Source organism: Abramis brama (genome assembly GCF_963993115.1).
Source record: "Abramis brama genome assembly, chromosome: 2".
NCBI classification, from domain to species: Eukaryota; Metazoa; Chordata; class Actinopteri; order Cypriniformes; family Leuciscidae; genus Abramis; species Abramis brama.
Genome location: NC_139964.1, coordinates 68,547,719 through 68,567,569, shown reverse-complemented (window position 1 = coordinate 68,567,569; position 19,851 = coordinate 68,547,719). Strand labels below are relative to the sequence as shown.

General features: G+C 41.8%; 1 protein-coding gene across 1 annotated transcript; it reads left to right on the top strand.

The window, feature by feature from the left end:
• Nucleotides 1-404: 404 nt before the first annotated feature.
• Nucleotides 405-17,368, top strand: lamp1a (lysosomal associated membrane protein 1a). Its single transcript, XM_084105652.1, has 9 exons — nt 405-672; nt 4,442-4,557; nt 5,671-5,887; nt 6,059-6,223; nt 10,824-11,032; nt 11,534-11,656; nt 12,135-12,201; nt 15,767-15,934; nt 16,891-17,368. Exons 1-9 carry the CDS (start codon nt 621-623, stop codon nt 17,028-17,030), a joined length of 1,257 nt encoding a protein of 418 aa, XP_083961778.1. The 5' UTR covers nt 405-620; the 3' UTR covers nt 17,031-17,368.
• The last annotated feature ends 2,483 nt before the right edge of the window (nt 17,369-19,851 follow it).

Here is a 19,851-nt window from a genome sequence, read left to right as displayed (position 1 = left end):
CTTCATGCATGTGGCAGATGCTCATATCAAAGCGACTGGATTAAAGATTCACAGTTTATTAGTTTTGCCACTTGCTTACTTGGGGCTTAAAAGACAATTAATATCAGTAATAATACAGACAGTATTTATTCAGCTGAATTATACAGTCAGCTTTATTTATACATCGCTTTTTACAACAGTGTTTCAAAGCAGCTTTACAGAGATAACTGGAAAATAATGCAACAAAGTTTGTTTCCAGAAGAAAATAGAGTAATTTTTGTAATTTTTCCTTAACAGCAACATGCATTGAACACTTTATGACAGACTGTACTCTATTCTCTCTTGTACGGTAAACACAGTGATCGCGTCTGTGTAATCCTGTCGCCAGTGTTTATATACACGCAGCGGAGCGAGCGCCGTCACGTGACTCGCGAGGGGCGGGGCTAAAGCGCTCACATCACATGACTGGAACATTCTGCCTCATGACACAGTGAATCTGCTGCCAGACACTGAGGAAACATCATAACTCCGTTTATGAGCTGATAAAATCACTCATATAGACTCACAGCATCCGTGTTCAGTGCGCAGGCTTCAGTCCGCGGGGTTTATCGCTCGTTTTGGCGCTTTTCCCGACAGACGTCATGACGGTCGTTAAACAGTGTTTTTCTGCAGGTGTCTGGACTCTGCTGATGGGTAAGTCTTTATAACTCATCATTAAACACCGCGATCTAGTCTAAACCACACACACACACGACGGACATCTCAGTGTTATCGACGTCAAACTGTCTTTAGCGCTCTCTGTCTGACTGACTACGTTAACTAAAATAACGAGTTAAACCAGAGTCAGTTTAATCGGTGTATGTGTGTGATGAGTCTGATTCTGTGTGCCTGTTTCACTTTAGTCCTTTTATTCGCCATTATGTGCTTGGGGTGTTTTGTTATATAATTATTTTAAGAACTAAATTTCACTTGAGTTGTTTAACGCGCGGCTGACGTCACCTCGATGCGTCACGTGATCAGAACAATAAGCGCGCGTACAGCAGAACTTTAAGTCCAAATGACTATATCTTACTGAACCATAAAGATTAATATCAATATCCGTCAATAGGCTGGAGGAGCAGCTCGGGAGGGAAACAGCCAATCAGCGGATCTTTAGATGTCATGTGACTTATCATAAACCATTAAAGACAGTCCTACTGTGAGCTTATAAATTGTTAAGCGATGGTTTATGTTTCTGTGGAAGCAGTCTGCATTATTTCAACTTATTTTTATTTTTTTAAATCAATTTAATTTGTTAGGAAATATTCCTGGTGGAAAACTACACTACCCATGATGCTGCAGAGAAACCTCCACCAATCAGTGACAAGCGCACTGAATTATGTAATCAGGTCTCAGTTCGTAAAAATATTGTTTTGATATACACAATCTTTAAATCAATGGTTTAAATTCCACATCATTTTAAATTCGATGATGTCCTCCTTCACGAGATCCGGGCCCTATGCACAGGCACTCCTGTGTTCGCGCTCAACTAATGTGTGCAGAAGGACTGAACCATGTGGCGCGTCAGCAAGGGGTGTGTCAGTCAATCAGCACAGTTCTTCAGCCGATACACTAACTTTACATTTCATCTGACATTCATTAGGAAATGAAAATATCCAGGTAAAATAAAATAATATATATATTAAGGGCCCTCTCTCCCCTTGGGGCACTGGGAATCAGCACTGGGAATCAGCACTGGTGCTGGTTTCCCCCCAGTCCGACGCCCCGGTCATTACAGCTGTTAGCGTCACAATCTTGTGTTTTTGTCTTTTTCTTTGATTTTTCAAACACTTTTTTTAACGCTGTGATTGTCCTTTCTTTGTCGCTGGTTGCTTTGGTTCATGGATTATTAAAATATCATTCACACACTCACTCACACACTTACACACAAATTCACACACACAAATACACACTCGCGCACAAATTTAAATACACACACACAATCACACACACTCGCACACAATTTCTCTCACACACACAAATTCACACGCACTCAAATACACTCTCTCACTTACACACTCACTCACACACGCACACAAATTCACACTCGTGCACAAATACACACACTTGCACACAAATTCTCTCACACACTCACAAATACACACACTCACTCTCACACACACTCAAATTCTCTCACACACACATATGCACACAGATTCACACACACTTACAGACACTCACTCACACACACACACACACAATCACACACTCTCGCATACTCACACACACTGACACTCACTTACATACACACTCACACACACACACAATTACACACAAACAAACACACACTCACTCACACACACTCACCTGGTCGCGATCAGTCATGTGACATGCGTCAGTTATTGACATCAACACTGTTATTGAACTGATGATCAGTGTGTTCCTCTCAGTGATCATGTGACTCCAGAATGATCTGGGACTCGGCGCTATTGTTCCACTGAGCTGCTGCTGTAAGTGTGTGTGTGTGTGTGTGATCAGCTGCTCTAGTGAATCACACTGATTATCAGGAGAACCCGGTGGTTCGGTCCAGTGTAGTGTGAGTGTGAGTGTGAGTGTGAGTGTGAGTGTGAGTGTGAGTGTGTGTGTGTGTGTGTGTGTGTGTGTGTGTGTGTGTGTGTGTAAGACACTTCATGATTTCACAAACTCTCTTGGTCATGCTGAGATTTCACAAGAGTTCCCCTTCACAGTTACAGGATTATTTACACAGTTTAAGCAGAAGTTTATGAATGAAACACACACACACACACACACACCATTGAGCAATATCTGACAAAACCTTCTTGTGGGGCTTTATTTCTAAAGAGGTTATAAAAGTAAATACATGTTTACATGTCAAATCTCTTCGCTACAACCCGCCAGAATAAAAGTTGGTTTATTTGAATCGCTGAAATATTTCACTGTTAGAATGTTTTTCTCTTTTGTTTTCCAGAAAATAAAAGGAATTGTTATATTTTCCTCTGGTTCCTGATAATCCATCAAAACAGACACAGCTTTTCTAAAACGATAAAACATCATGTTTATCATTGATTAGTGTTATGAATTGCATTGATTAGATGTGTTCTTTGATTATTAAAACATTTATTACAGTTTTTTCTGTAACTAGGCTGGTTTTATCAAAATACTGAACACAATTCACACACCCAAACTGCAGAATGCCTCATATATCCTGCAGAATGAAGCACTGCAACCACAACTACACACAGCATTATCACAATCACACTTCTGCACGAAGTTACACGTTATTCATATTAGCCGAGTTTAGTCTGACCGACGACACACTGCTGGCGTAATGAACAGCGCTCTCGTCTTCAGGCTTCGCCATACTACTAAAATAGTTCAAATTGTAGAAGATTCTTCAGATTGTTCACATGCACAGAAATATTTGCAGAGACACACACACACACACACACACACACACACACACACATGCTGTCGAAACATTTATTTTTTATTTTTCACCAAACAAGTGCAACATGTGCACAGCAGAAGTACTGGCCTGAACACAGCTCACAGAAAACAGTGAACTGAAGAAGACTGAAGTGTTAGCAGTGAAGCATTGAGGAGTTTGGTCAGGTGACACATGTGTCGGCCAATCAGATCATGGAGTGTCATTTTGAATGGCAGTGTTTTGAAATGGCAGACGTGAGTTTATGTCAGATAGTGTGTGTTACGCAGAGAACCGTGTTCAGTGTGTTTAAAAAGTGCCGTTTTGAATTGCAAAATGTGTGTAAAGCAGAAAATGTGTTCAGACTTTGAGACGTGAGAAGAGGTTTTGCTCTGTGTGTGTGTGTGTGTGTGTGTGTGTGTGTCAGTGTAAATAACTGTGCTGTGTGTGTCAGTTTAGTGTGTTAGCAATTAGAAAAAACTGTAAGCCATTAAAACAGAATCCAGATAAATGAAAACCCAAAAAACAGGGAATGTGGGAAGAGTGAACTGCAGTCTGTGTCGAAATTGTGCAAATAGAATGATATTGTGAGATTACTTGCTCGTGATGCTCATGTTCAGATGATGTCACTTCCTGTGTGTCACATTTTATTGTTCCTTTTTTTTAAAAGGGGAAATCATGTGGGAACGGGATTGTGGAATGCAGATAAATATTTTTTTTTTTGTCATTTAAAAACTATTGAAGAGAAGATGTGAGAATGACGGAAGCGACTGGTCGGATTAAACAGTGAGTTTAACATCAGATCTGGGTGTGTGTGTGTGTGTGTGTGTGATGGCGCCCTCTGCTGGACACTGAGGCTCACGTCTCACTCAGGTCGACTGACGTCGATGATGATGATGAAGTTGTGTGTTTGTGTTTCAGGGGGTGTGTGTGTGTGTGTGTGTGATGGCGCCCTCTGCTGGACACTGCTCACGTCTCACTCAGGTCGACTGATGATGATGATGATGATGATGATGAAGGTGTGTGTTTGTGTTTCAGGGTGTGTGTTTGTGGCTCATGCTGTGACATTCGAGGTGACTGACGGAAACTCCACCTGCATAAAAGCAGAACTCAATGCAAACTTCAGCATCTCCTACAACACCACCAATGGAACGGTACAACACACACACACGCGCACGCGCGCACACACACACACACACACACACACACACAGAGTCTGGTTCGCTATCTTTGTGGCGACTAACCCTAACTCTATACTGAACTGTATATTCTGTCCCCTCACACTAACCCTACCCATTACACACACACACACACACACACATACTAACCCGACCCATAAACCTACCCATTACATACACACACACACACACACACACACACACAGTCTGGTTTTTCCAAACCGCTCCACTATCGCACAATTACGAATCACGAGCCAGGACCAAACCACTGTGAGGCAAAGGAGGGGGACTCAAAATGTTTCTAATCATATTTTGCATTTGTATTGTTTTACTAGTACTTTCACAAACATTTATATAAAGTATATATCATGTAATTAATTTTACACATGCTTTTAATGATATTTTTACCGACCCCCTCCCCCCCCTCGCGATTTCCGCCTGTACAACTCCATTATATGATGGACGATTTTATAAGTTGTTAATAAGCACAGTTAAAGAAAGACAGAAAGATGGAGTTTCTGAAATATTAGCGTGGAAAGGGTGTTGTCTGATGTCCAGCAATAATCGCGTGTGCTTGGCACCTGCCACTCTGCAGGCAGCACTGGAGATGTAGCTTTGCTAATAAAAATATGTTCAACCAGCCAGCATTTTTTCTGTTCATAGTATTTCTCAATATTAATATAAAAGTTGGCTTAAAGAGATCTATATTTTTTCGTTTGGCAATTTGTTTAACTTCATATTTTAGTTTGTGATGCGGAGCTTGAGCGGAGTAATTATGAAATGCTTTGAGCGTGGAGTGCACATTCTTTCCGCTCCGCTCACACACTACCCCTAACCCTAACTCTATACTGTACAAACTGTATATTCTGTCCCTTCACACTAACCCGACCCATTACACACACACACACACACACACACACACACACTAACCCGACCCCTAAACCTACCCTGTCTTTTTTAGTTTTTACAACATAAGTCATGGAAAAAATGTTTTTTTTTATTTGCTATAGATGTATTTCCTGAATGTGTGTGTGTGTGTGTGTGTGTGTGTGTGTGTGTGTGTGTGTGTGTGTGTGTGTGTGTGTATAGAGCGAGGCAGTGTTTGCGATGCCCTCCTCAGCATCAGTGGGCAACGGGAGCTCGTGTGGCGGCGCTGGTGTTCCTCCAGAGCTGGTGATGTCGTTCGGTGCGGGTCACATGATCTCTCTCGTGTTCTCCAGCGACGAGCGGCTCTACAGAGTGACCAACATCAGCCTACAGTACAACCTCAGTGACCCCGACACCTTCCCACAATCCTCCAGGACAGGTCAGTCTCACACACACACACACACACACACACACACACACACACACACACACACACACACACACACACACACACACACACACAACCTCAGTGACCCCGACACCTTCCCACAATCCTCCAGGACAGGTCAGTCTCTCACACACACAGTTTCACGTGTGTTTCTGCCTGCAGGGGTCGTAACCGTGACGACGAACTCCTCTGAGATCTTAGCGCGGGTGAACAGCACCTACAGGTGTTTGAGCTCCTCATCCATCAGTCTGAGCGCAGGAGTGAACGTCACCTTCTCAGACCTGCGGATGGAGGCGTACATGACCACAGCTAACCTCAGCTCTGACGGTACGTGTTTCAGGTCAGGGGTCAGGGTCACATGACCACAGCTAACCTCAGCTCTGACGGTACGTGTTTCAGGTCAGGGGTCAGGGTCACATGACCACAGCTAACCTCAGCTCTGACGGTACGTGTTTCAGGTCAGGGGTCAGGGTCACATGACCACAGCTAACCTCAGCTCTGACGGTACGTGTTTCAGGTCAGGGGTCAGGGTCACATGACCACAGCTAACCTCAGCTCTGACGGTACGTGTTTCAGGTCAGGGGTCAGGGTCACATGACCACAGCTAACCTCAGCTCTGACAGTACGTGTTTCAGGTCAGGGGTCAGGGTCACATGACCACAGCTAACCTCAGCTCTGACGGTACGTGTTTCAGGTCAGGGGTCAGGGTCACATGACCACAGCTAACCTCAGCTCTGACGGTACGCATTTCAGGTCAGGGGTCAGGGTCACATGACCACAGCTAACCTCAGCTCTGACGGTACGCGTTTCAGGTCAGGGGTCAGGGGTCAGGGTCACATGACCACAGCTAACCTCAGCTCTGACGGTACGCGTTTCAGGTCAGGGGTCAGGGGTCAGGGTCACATGACCACAGCTAACCTCAGCTCTGACTAGGGCTGGGTATTGTTCAAAATCTTTCGATACCGGTTCCTAACGATACTTTTTTCGATACCAATTTTATGAAATCCATTTTAACAAGATTACATAACACATTACCTCAGAAAATTTTGGTTTTATTTTTTCAGTTTGACTCATGCTCCTTAGCCAGTGCACAAAGGAACAAAAAAAGCACAAAGGAACAAAAAATGTTTTATAAAGAGCTCATGCTCACCAAAGCTGAATTTTTTTTTTTTTATAAAGGTAAAAAATTTATACAAGTAAAACTTGTAATATTGTGAAATAGTATTACAATTTAAAATCTTATTTGAATATATTTCAAAATGTAATTTATTCCTGTGATGTCAAATCTGAATTTTCAAAATCATTACTTCAGTGTCACATGATCCTTCAGAATTATGAAAACAGTTTGCTGCTTAATATTTTGGTGAATAATAATGTCAAAAGATCTGCATTTATTTAAAAACGAAATATTTTGTAACATTACACATGTTTTAATGTCACGATTTTAATCACTTTAATGCATCCTTACTGAAAAAAAATTCTGACTAACCAACACATTTTTGAACGGCTGTGCACACAGTAGGTTATTATTGCAATATAAACACTGTCAGAGTGATCAACAAGGTACCTCTTCATTTACCAGTCGAAGGCGAAGCAACTTTCTGCTATTATGTTTACTCCGAGCACTGTCGAGGGCTTCATCATATCTGTCGCGGTGCCGGTCTTTGCAGCAATTATTTTACAGCAAATACTGCATCGTGCGCTGTTGGCATCGAGCCTGGAGAAATGTAGCCACACTTTTGATCGACTTTTCCACATCTTTAAGGTATTATGTGTGTGTGCTCGCGTCTCATGAATATGTGCGTGGAGAGTTTGTGCGTGCGCGCGTCTCATATGAGAATGTGCGCAGAGAGTTCCGCGCTTCTCGTGTGTGCAGAGTTACGCAAACTCTACACATGTATGTGCGTGAGCGACTTTGTGTGTCGTTGTGCATTTCTTATGTATTTGTTTGAGCACTGACGTTGACGAGTTAACCCCTTAGGTATCGAAATCTGGTACCGAACAACATGTCATTTTTCGATACTCAATAGTATCAAGGCAATTCGATCGGTACCTAAAAAGTATCGAAACTCGGTACCCAGCCCTAGCACTGACGGTCATGTTTCGGGTCAGGGACATCATGTGGTCCTCAAACTCCTCCCACTTCTGAGGGAACCAGCCTTTTGAACGGGTTCTTTTCATGAACCGGTTGAACAGGTTATTAAATTGGTCTTTCATGTGTCTGGGGCTGCTGGGTAATCTGATGCTCAGCGCTGACTCATGCAGGAAACACAGTAACTCTAACAGATCGTGCATAAGTCTACACCCCCCACCCCCCCAGATCGTGCATAAGTCTACACCCCCCACCCCCCCAGATCGTGCATAAGTCTACACCCCCCCCCCCCACCCCCTCAGATCGTGCATAAGTCTACACACCCCCCTCAGATCGTGCATAAGTCTACACCCCCCCTCAGATCGTGCATAAGTCTACACCCCCCCCTCAGATCGTGCATAAGTCTACACCCCCCCCTCAGATCGTGCATAAGTCTACACACCCCCCTCAGATCGTGCATAAGTCTACACCCCCCCAGATCGTGCATAAGTCTACACCCCCCCAGATCGTGCATAAGTCTACACCCCCCCAGATCGTGCATAAGTCTACACACACCCCCCCAGATCGTGCATAAGTCTACACACACCCCCCCAGATCGTGCATAAGTCTACACACCCCCCTCAGATCGTGCATAAGTCTACACCCCCCCTCAGATCGTGCATAAGTCTACACCCCCCCCCCAGATCGTGCATAAGTCTACACACCCCCCTCAGATCGTGCATAAGTCTACACACCCCCCTCAGATCGTGCATAAGTCTACACACCCCCTCAGATCGTGCATAAGTCTACACACCCCCCTCAGATCGTGCATAAGTCTACACCCCCCCAGATCGTGCATAAGTCTACACCCCCCCAGATCGTGCATAAGTCTACACACACCCCCCCAGATCGTGCATAAGTCTACACACACCCCCTCAGATCGTGCATAAGTCTACACCCCCCCAGATCGTGCATAAGTCTACACACACCCCCAGATCGTGCATAAGTCTACACACACCCCCAGATCGTGCATAAGTCTACACACACCCCCCCAGATCGTGCATAAGTCTACCCCCCCCCCCCCAATCGTGCATAAGTCTACACCCCCCTCAGATCGTGTAAGAGCACACGGGGGGGAAATGCTGTAGAAAAGTGTTTTGGTAACACTTTATTTTGATGGTCCCTTTAACACATTCTGTTGACTTAGTAATTTGGCAACTACATGTCTAACCCTAACCCTACCAGTCTACTAATGCTCTACTGAGAGTGTAAGGCGGGTGCCAGCAAGTCTGCGCTACCCCCGAGAAAACAAAAGGCTCTCATGAGAATTAACATTTGTACTCTCGAGAGAGGAACAGAGTGATATAAAGAAACCAGGAACTGCTCAAAATGCTGACCGAGAGTGTGAACCAAATCAAACACACAAGACTTCACACTGACTGAAGGCAAAAGGCATTTAAATAGACACATGCACACTCACAGCTCATACACACACTCACTCTGGTGTGAGTGTGTGCGCAGGTCTCGACTCTGGTGTGAGTGTGTGCGCAGGTCTCGACTCTGGTGTGAGTGTCAGGGCTGTTCAGTTAGCTTCATTCGAGGACCGGATTATCAAATCGAAAAGTTGAGGTGGGCCGGTGGGTTGGTTTGGGGGTTTAGCTTATTTATTGAAACATAACAGTTTCAATAAATAAGTTAAAGTAACCCCTAAAAAAGTATGGTATTTACTTGGAAATGTGGTACCCAACAGTATGCAGATATATAAAACCATAATAAATAAAAACTTGATCATTTACAGCTGTGTAGGCTACAACTATTTTCCTTGGAAAAAATAAATTAATTATACAATAATAGAAATAATTATATTATTTATAATTGTTATGCTTAAATGAAAATATTCTGACAGTGAGACTTGATAACCACAGGCTACTCACTCCCACTGTATAACACAAGTTAAAAACTATACGCACCTTTACAAAGAAACTGACATAATTTCATAACAAACATTAATTATATATTCCTCTACCCACCTAATAAATCTAATGCAATATAAATCACTATATTTACTATATTTATTTATTTATTACTACATAGTATTCAATATAAATTGCACATTTCTGCCCAACCCATGGTAAATTACTACAGTACATTCATGGTAAATGTTTGTAAGCATGATTAGGGGATTTAAAGTCTTCTAATTTCGTTCATGCCACAATGTTTCTCCTGCTTTCCTCGTCAGTCTTGTTGGGAATGTTTAGGCTGTGGTTTGTGGTTTGTAACAGAGAGGTTTCTGTCGAACTGAAGCGCTTCCCACTGGCTGTCGCAGCGCAGTTTAATACTAGTGTCCGGGACCGGGAGTAAACGCAGCTCTGTGCTGGGCCGTGCTGGAACAACTAGTGGAACAACTGGAAACAGCGCCCTCTGTTGTTACTGGCCGAGAAGCCGCTTCAGATGATCCAGTGACGGAGCGGTCCGAATGAATCCGAATAGTTTTAGACCGTTATGCAAGCGCGTTTAGAAAGAATCGAACCAAAAGAATGATTCATTCACGAATGATTAGTATCGCTGGTTCAGTCGACATAAATTCGGGACACATGTAATAACTGCTGAAAATATTCGCACGTAAAACGTTTCTCAGGTCAATCGCGAGTATCAAACTGAATTAGCCGCACCGCCAGGAAAAGAGGAGGAGGGAGGGAGGTGCCGTCGGGCCGCATGGAGATGATTGGCGGGCCGCCGGTTGAATAGCCCTGGTGTAGAGTTACAGCAGAACCTGAATGCGTCTCATCTCTGATCACGTTTGCATCGTTGATTCTGTGTAATAAAGCTGAGGTGTGTGTGTGTGTGTGTGTGTAGAGAGTGTTTGCAGTGCTGATCAGACGTCTACAACCGTCGCCCCGACACAAACACCCAGAACCACAGCTGCCCCCACCGCACCCCCCGCCCCCCCATCCACCCCGAAACGGGGCAACTACAGCGTTACCAACGGCAACGGCACCGTCTGTCTACTGGCGCTGATGGGGCTCCAGCTCAACATCACACACCTCTCAAAGTCCCTGAACAAGGTGACACACACACACACACACACACACACACACACATACACATACACACGACCCCTAAACCTATCCATCACACACACACACACACACACACGACCCCTAAACCTATCCATCACACACACACACACGACCCCTAAACCTATCCATCACACACACACACACATACGACCCCTAAACCTATCCAACACACACACACACACGACCCCTAAACCTATCCATCACACACTCGACCCCTAAACATATCCAACACACACACACACACACACACACACTCGACCCCTAAACCTATCCAACACACACACACACACTCGACCCCTAAACATATCCAACACACACACAGTCGACCCCTAAACATATCCATCACACACACTTTTCCCCTAAAACTATCCAACACAAACACACACACACACACTCAACCTCTAAACATATCCATCAAACACACTCTCTCACGTCCTGCTGTCGTCATGTTTCCCGCCGCTGACGCTTCATCTGATCCCTCCACAGAGCATCAGTGAGGTCGTGAACCTGCAGCCCAACAGCACCAGGGCCTCGGGGTCGTGCGGGGTCACGGTCGCCACCCTCACGCTGACCCAGGACCTGACCAACCTCACGTTCACCTTCACACAGGTCAGACTCTCTGTTCCCTGTGTCATGTGATGCTTCCTCCCTCTGATCATGTGACTCCTCTGATCATGTCTCGTGTGTCGCTGCAGAACTCAATAATAATATAAGATGATATTTGATGACTCTAGATGGGCTTATATCTCTATATGGAGTAAATGAGCTGTTCCTCTGGGTCCTAAAGCCTGTTCACTTCAGTGTGCATTCAGAGACACATGTAGTTGATACAACAATAATTTTTGGTAAAGTTTTAGCATTTTTAGTTTGAATTTTGAGCATATTTAGTCTTTTCTATGTGTACTGAAGCATTCCTCGCATTCCATTCATTCCTAAGGGGGTCAAATTGACCCGTGAATGAAGGATTCGTTACTTTTTAAAATTTTAACCACAAAACTCCTCGAATCCACTGTGTCTCTCTGATCATGTGACTCTTCCTCCCTCTGATCATGTGACTCCTCTGATCATGTCTCGTGTGTCGCTGCAGAACTCGACCACGCAGAAGTTTCATCTGAGCGGCGTCATGGTTTCCGCCTTCTGGTCCGACATGACGGGTGAGTGAGTTCGGGACTCGAGACTCTAGTGTTAGTGCGTTCAGTCAGGGCTTTTCAGACTTCTCCTATATCAACATGTTGATCCTAGCGGTGCAACGGATCGCAGCTGATCCGTACGTACCGTACATGTACATGTATGATGATTCACGGTAAAAATGAGAAATGCTTTGGCAATACAGTGTAACCGTCTTCATGCCAATTAAAGGACAATTCCGGTATTTAACACTTTGAGTCTATTTTGTAGTTTGTTTTGGATGAACAAGAGTGGTGGACAAAGAAATTTTGACAATGGTTCCTGTCTCGACTTTTTGACTATTTTAGAATTGCCCATGACCGCTTTAGAATGGGAGTCAATGGCCATGCACAAACATGCCCTTAAAACAACCCTTAACGTTCGTTTTCAAAACTATTCAACTCACCGAGTGGTTAGTGGTGTTCGTTGATGATTAAAAACAAATATATCGGCGCAATGTATGATTTCAATCCGTTTATTTTTCTATAGTGGAACTATTTTTTCAGATACCTCACAACCGCGTATAAACTTCCGCTCTTCCGCAACTTCCGTTGCTCTGCTCACGCTAGCCTTCTGAGAGACAGAGAACCGAGCGAAAAGACTACAACCAAATGTAAACAGCCCCCTTTCAGTTTCCGGTAGCGCAGTAATATCAACGAGCAATGAGTCCTCCAACGGAAATCAATGGGGTTTTACAAAATGCCAAATAAAACACGACAGAAACTGTGTTTCGCTACGCTACTTGTTTTGGAACATCAACGAACACCACTAACCACTCGGTGAGTTGCACAGTTTTGAAAACGAACGTTAAGGGTTGTTTTAAGGGCATGTTTGTGCATGGCCATTGACTCCCATTCTAAAGCGGTCATGGGCAATTCTAAAATAGTCAAAAAGTCGAGACAGGAACCATTGTCAAAATTTCTTTGTCCACCACTGTTGTTCATCCAAAACAAACTACAAAATACAGGGTTCGTACGGGTGCTTGAAATCCTTGAAAGTGCTTGAATTTTGATGTTGTGTTTTCAAGGTTTGAAAAGTGCTTGAATTTTGGATAAAATGCTTGAAAATGCTTGAATTTGTAACTGTATTTCTTTCACAAGAAATATCTTTCTGACGAAATAGTTCTTTATTAAATGGAGAAAAAAAATTAGCCCTTCAGAATCAGATACAGATTGATTTGCGTTACGCTGGCCAGAGCAAAAGTAGGCGGAGTTTTCATTTTGATTTCCGCGGTTGTTTGGATGCACCGTTTTTATTGGCCATGCAGCGGCAACTGTTCAACTATTTTAAACTTTGACCGCGGCGTGCGCGCGAGCTCGCTTGAGCTTCGCTTTGGTCCGAGTCGCGCGGCGCAAGCCATTGAAATATATCGGTTTCATTTCATAGCGCAGCGCGATCCGCGTCCTAAAGGGCCATTAGTGACTGAGAGTACTTGGTGTGATAATGTGATGTAAGTATTGCATGTCCGTTATGTCACGTTCATTTGTGGAATATGCAGTGAACATTGCCAAAATTACAGAACTGTAACGTGCAAATTAACCTGCAAACGTTAGCCCAGTGCATAACAACAGTCGCTGATTGCTGAACTGAAATCAGTCAGTGTCATAAGTAGTATACTGTTACTGTAAGGGTTAGGATGGCCCTATGCAATATTTACACTGCTCTATTCCAGTAAATGTATTAGCTAACGTTATGTCTTGGCCCAAGACATCTTGGCAATGAAATACATTTATCAGGCAGGTGCCTGTGCACTCAGATATTGTTCAAACCTCGTCTATATCAAGAATGTGTCCCAAAACGGAAAGGCCTGTCAAATATTTCTGAATATTTCTAAGTCTTCATATTTGAAATTAATTCAGTTTTACAGCCTATAAATCACATTATCTGGTAAGCAATATTTGGACATTAATATAATGAAAAGTATATTATTCATATACTTAGTGATACATTTTGAAGAATAACACTTGTGATTGGCTTAAATATTAGGGCTGCACAATATATCGAAATATTGCAAATGTATATATTACAATATGCATAATTGCATATCGCAAAGGCTTGCAATAACGGGTCATGAACAAAAGACAAAGAAAATCACTCACTGCTTTTGGCTGAATAGGCTAACATTTGTAGCTTTAATAAGAATCAGTATATTTAATTCATGCAGTGAAAACTAAGCAGTGTTTATTTTTACATTTGATTAATCAGTTTCTGTTGTTAAATAAACCTAATGTAGGATAACCTGAACCCCTAAACCCCAGTGATGTTAAAATAACACTTCTTATGCTACAGAACACTGATGTTCACTGTCTTGAAGTTGTAGGGATATTTTCTTATCACAAAAAGAATGTGAAACACGTATGTGTAAGTTATATAATTTTAAAGATATTTTAAAGATAATTTAAGTTAATTTGACACACTTTAAGCATTATCGTATCGCATATTGAATATCACATTATTTAATGAGTTATCGCATATCTAATTTTTCTTCTATATCGTGCAGCCCTCTGCTATTATGAAACATTTGGCTGTTTATCTCTTTTGATGTGATAAAAACACTAAATAATAATTTTAACTATGTATTGGTATGTAATTTACGGTAGTGTAAGGTGCTGGAAAAAGATTTAAAATGGACCTGGAAAGTGCTTGAAAAGTGCTTGAATTTGACCTTGGAAAAAGTGTACGAACCCTGAAAATAGACTCAAAGTGTTAAATACCGGAATTGTCCTTTAAGCACATTTTGAATTGAATTGAATTGAAAGAGAGAGAGACGTTTTAGAGAATGCTCGAACACCGAACTGATTCCTCTTTCGCGTTTCTTTGCTCTTGAACTGACACACACACACACACACACACACACACACACAATAGTCTAAATACTCATCTATATACCCCGTCTCGGCAAGTGTTCTCTCTGTCATCAGTGAACAGTTGAGAAAGAAACCGGATGTGTGTCGGTTTATTCGGTCTTAAAGTGACAGTAGCCTAATATTCCTGCTGTCGTCTGTGTCATTAATGTTAATAAAACAACAAAATACAGCTTTAACAAAGATGAAATTTATATTTAATTTCTACAGTGAACAAATAGTGTTATTTTATATTTAGGCTTAATTATTAATTTCTGTACCTGAATACCATTGTGACTTTGTTATTTAGTATTAATCTCTGCTTGTAATTTGTGTATTTGTTCTTATTTTATTACTGACTGTTCACTTGTTTAATAATGTTTGAACTTTATCAGTCAGGCTAGTAGTTTTTAATGCGAGATCGAAAAACTTCAGGTGAGCTTTTTTAGTAATAAATGAAAAGCAAATGTGCACCCCCCCCCCCCCATTCATTCATTCATTCATTCATTTATTTATTCATTTTATTTTTGCTGATCATCCGAAAAATGATCCGATCCGTGAATTTTGTGACCCGTTGCACCACTGATTGATAATTGATCCACACCTGACTGTATAATCCAGAACGTTCCGTCTGTGGAATCAAACACGGTGTTTCTGACTCCTAAAAGCACAGCTGATGAAGTTTGATGTTGTTCTGATGGTTTGATAGATCGGTTCGAGGCGAGTAACGTCTCCCTGGACCTCCTGCAGTGCAGCGTGGGTCGCTCGTACATGTGCAGCACTGAGCAAACGCTCGCTGTGGTTCCCAGCTTCTCCATCAACACCTTCAGTCTGCAGCTCCAGCCCTTCAACGTCACCGAGAACCGCTTCTCTGCAGGTACTGACCCGTGTCATGTGATCCACGGCTCACAGTCGCTTTAAATCCTCCACATCTTTCCCTCGCGGGTCAGAACGACCCAAAGCCCTGAAGTAATACTCGTCCAGAAAGCTTATTTTATTTCATTTTGATAATATCTTTAATGCAATTTTTTGGGGAGATTTTTTTATTTTATTTTATTTACCTTTAAATTACTAGATTTGATCAATAAATAATAAATAAATAGTAATTTAAACTTAAACTTTCAACTTAAATTCAAAATAACTCACAATTTCATGCATTGTGTCTCTTTGCCGACCTCTTTTGAAAATAAATAATATATTATGATATTTGATGACTCTAGATGGGCTTATATCTCTATATGGAGTAAATGAGCTGTTCCTCTGGGTCCTAAAGCCTGTTCGCTTCAGTGTGCATTCAGAGACACATGACACATTATACAATCATTTATTGGTAAAGTTTTAGCATTTTCAGTTTGAATTTTGAGCATTTTTAGGTGTTTCTATGTGTACTGAAGCATTCCTCACATTCCTAAGGGGGTCAAATTGACCCGTGAATGAAGGATTCGTTACTTTTTTAAACTTCAACCTCCACAAAACTCCTCAAATCCATTAAAACAAATTCTGTGTATTCGTGGTTCAAGTGCGACAGAAGTCTTAGTCTTAGACTCCTCTGATTAACAGAAAAGTTCAGAATGACCCGAGGGAAGGATGATGGTGAAGTCAGTCACTGGGAGTTTGATTCCTAAAGAGTCAGTCTCTAACTTCTGACTCAACCAATCACATGAGTTTAGGGCGGGGCTATCTGACTGACTGACCAATGGTGGACGTGTGTTTGAAACTGTCATTAATGTTGCAGTTCTGTGTGTAACATTCAAAATCAAATCAAACAAACAGAATAACACCACTGACCAATCACAATTGTGTGTGTGTGTGTGTGTGTGTGTGTGTGCGCAGCGGAGGAGTGTCGTGTGGATCGGGAGAACATGCTGATTCCCATCATCGTCGGAGCGGCTCTGGCTGGTCTGGTTGTGATCGTCCTCATCGCGTATCTGATCGGGAGGAAGAGAACACACGCCGGGTACCAGACCATCTGATCTTCATCATCACCATCATCATCGTCCTCCGTCTGGGCTGTGATTGGCTGCAGCTGGACTGAGTGAGTGTGTGTGTGTGAGCGAGAGCTGGTTCATTCGGTTCTTCCTTGCTGTGAGGTCAGAGGTCAGGGGACACTGGTGTGTGTGTGTGTGTGTGTGTGTGTGTGCAACTGTCGTCGGTCTCCCAGCGACTCGTTTTCTGTTGTTCAGTTTCTTCCTTTAAAGCCGTTATATTAAAGAATCTGTGTAAATAATGATTGCTTTAGGTCAGAGGTCACGAGTGAGATCCAATGAGTCTGACAAACCTTCACTCATCCTCTTTTATAAAAATCATTCAGAAATAATGTCATTTTATTATTATTATTATTATTATTATTATTATGTTTTTATTCTAAAAATGTTAAATGTTTTCAGTAACACTTTACAATAAGCTCTCATTTGTTGACATCAGTTAATGCATTAACATGCATAAAAACATTTTAATATTAGCAAAAATGTTCATGTTCTTTCATTAAAGTTAACAAGTTCAACTTATGATCTTAAAAAATTATTAATAAATGTTGAGATTAACATTAAAAGTAGTTATTTGTTAGTCGACTCATGTTAACAAATGAAACCTTATTACTGTGTTCTGTGTGTGTGTAGTCATTTCAGTCGACAACAATAATAGAAGTGTATGACATCACCTCATTTACATAAGTGTGTGTGTTGGTTTGTGTACTACATGCATGTGCTCCTCCTGTCGTGTGTGTTCAGGGGTCAGGGGTCAGGGTTCCGTCACATGGATGAATAAACATGGAACCATTTTATTCCAAATGTAGAAATGCAGTTTGTGTAGAAGATACAAAATATCATTAGTTCAGTATAAAAACCTGTGTGTGTGTGTGTGTGTGTGTGTGTGTGTGTGTGTGTGAGAGAGAGAGAGAGAGACAGTGAGACTGGCATTAAATGCCACCTGATATTAATAATTTATGTTTGTTTTAGTTATATAGAAACATGAAACCTGAATAGAGCCGCTGGTGAATTACCCATGATCCCACACACACACACACACACACACGATCAGCAGCTGTCAGTGTAACTGATGATGATGATGAAGGGTCAGTTTGTTGCTGGAGTGAAAAGGGAATTTGTGAGACTGTGTTTAACGAGAGTGAATGAGATCCGAGTCTGAAAACGGGATGTTGTGGTTTTCTGGGATGTTTATAAGAAACTCTTCGTTGTGTTTAAAGTGCATGTCGTCTTCATCATCATTATCATCATCATCATCATCATCATAATGACACGACATGTGCGTCAGTGTGTTTATTACGAGCATTAAATGCTGTTAAAGGCTCAAAGATCCTGTAGATGATGATGATGATGATGATGATGATGAAGACGATCATGTTTCATGGGTTTGATCTGCTTTGGAGTTCATGGTGAGCTTGATGGGTCACATGACGTGTCATTGGGTCATGTGACTCCAGTGCCGTGTTTGCTGGTTTCTGTTATTTTTGTAGCGAATGTTTCATTATTTTTATGCATCAGGGTTTGAGGTTAATAAATACATAATGACCTTCACTCTGTGTCTGTGTTTAATAATCACCTCAGCTGTCGTCATGAGCAGCTCCCAGAATGCAACAGAATATTCTTCCCAGTTAATATAAGACTAATGCTTCAAATGATTATATACAGTGTTCTTTTAGAACTATTTATATGCTAGAATAGTATTTATCAGTATTTTGATCAATATTCAGTTTTCATTTTAAAGTCTCATTAGTTTAGTCATGAGAGGCTTCTTCTTCTCCACTGGGAGTCTATGGCAGCCGTATGAACCGTAAGTATGAAAATTATGAAAATTGGCACATGTGTAGTGATGGTAATGAATAGCAATCTGACCAACTTTGGGGTTTCTAGGATTAACTCTATAGCGCCACCACCAGTTCAAATATTCACCTTTTAAATGGTTTTAACCTTTGAACCCTTTGTTCTAGAAAAATGAAATCCTCATGTTGATCACATTCAGCGTCTTACACTAAGACTCCGCCCATTACAGTAGTGGCCATTTTGAACAGTACAGTATTCCATTAGTTTGCAATTCCTTCAAAATTTGCCCAATTCTTACATAAATGGGCTCAGAAATGACTCAACAGATTTTTTTTAATTCATCTTTGTTCAAAAGTTATGATGTCGCAAACTTAATGTCGACCCAAAATTGATTCAGAGGCTGTATCTCTGTAGTGATGGGAAGTTCAGATCATTTTACTGACTCTCGAGTCATTTCGTTCATTTAAGGGGCTTTAAATGTTATACTTTTAACAGCAAAATTCCCAGAAAACTTCCACCTGTGCAATCGTGATCATATTTTGAATTAAGAAATCATTATAATGCAGCCAAAGATAATTTACAGGGAATATAAATATTTAATTATTTGGTTCCTTTCGTTCATGACGAATCGCTTGTATCTCGGCCAAACTTTGATCGATCAAAATGAAACCCTGTACGTTTCATCGGATATCTTGTCAATGCTGAATCTGGGATGCCGATTTTGCCAGGATCAGACGAACCACCAGTCAGCCATTTTGAAATTTATCATAAATTGCAATATCTTATAAACGATTTGACATTGGCACCAAATTTGGTATGGATCATCGACAGCATGTTCTGAAGGAACCCGAGAAGTTTGAGCACAGCGCCACCTAGTGTTCCAGAGATAGAAGGATTTTTGCAAAAACATAACTTCTGAAACTTCTGTTTATGCCGATTCTGATGATCTAATTTTCCATCATTTTGTTCGTCCGCCATTTTGATTTGAATGAAAACGTTTTTTCTCTGCGTA

Bases quoted from the DNA above. Each gene is read 5' to 3' on its own strand.
- lamp1a (XM_084105652.1), top strand. From the start codon at position 621: ATGACGGTCGTTAAACAGTGTTTTTCTGCAGGTGTCTGGACTCTGCTG. The intron at 11,033-11,533 runs GTGACACACACA...ATCCCTCCACAG, and splicing joins TCTCAAAGTCCCTGAACAAG to AGCATCAGTGAGGTCGTGAA. The intron at 11,657-12,134 runs GTCAGACTCTCT...GTGTCGCTGCAG, and splicing joins TCACGTTCACCTTCACACAG to AACTCGACCACGCAGAAGTT.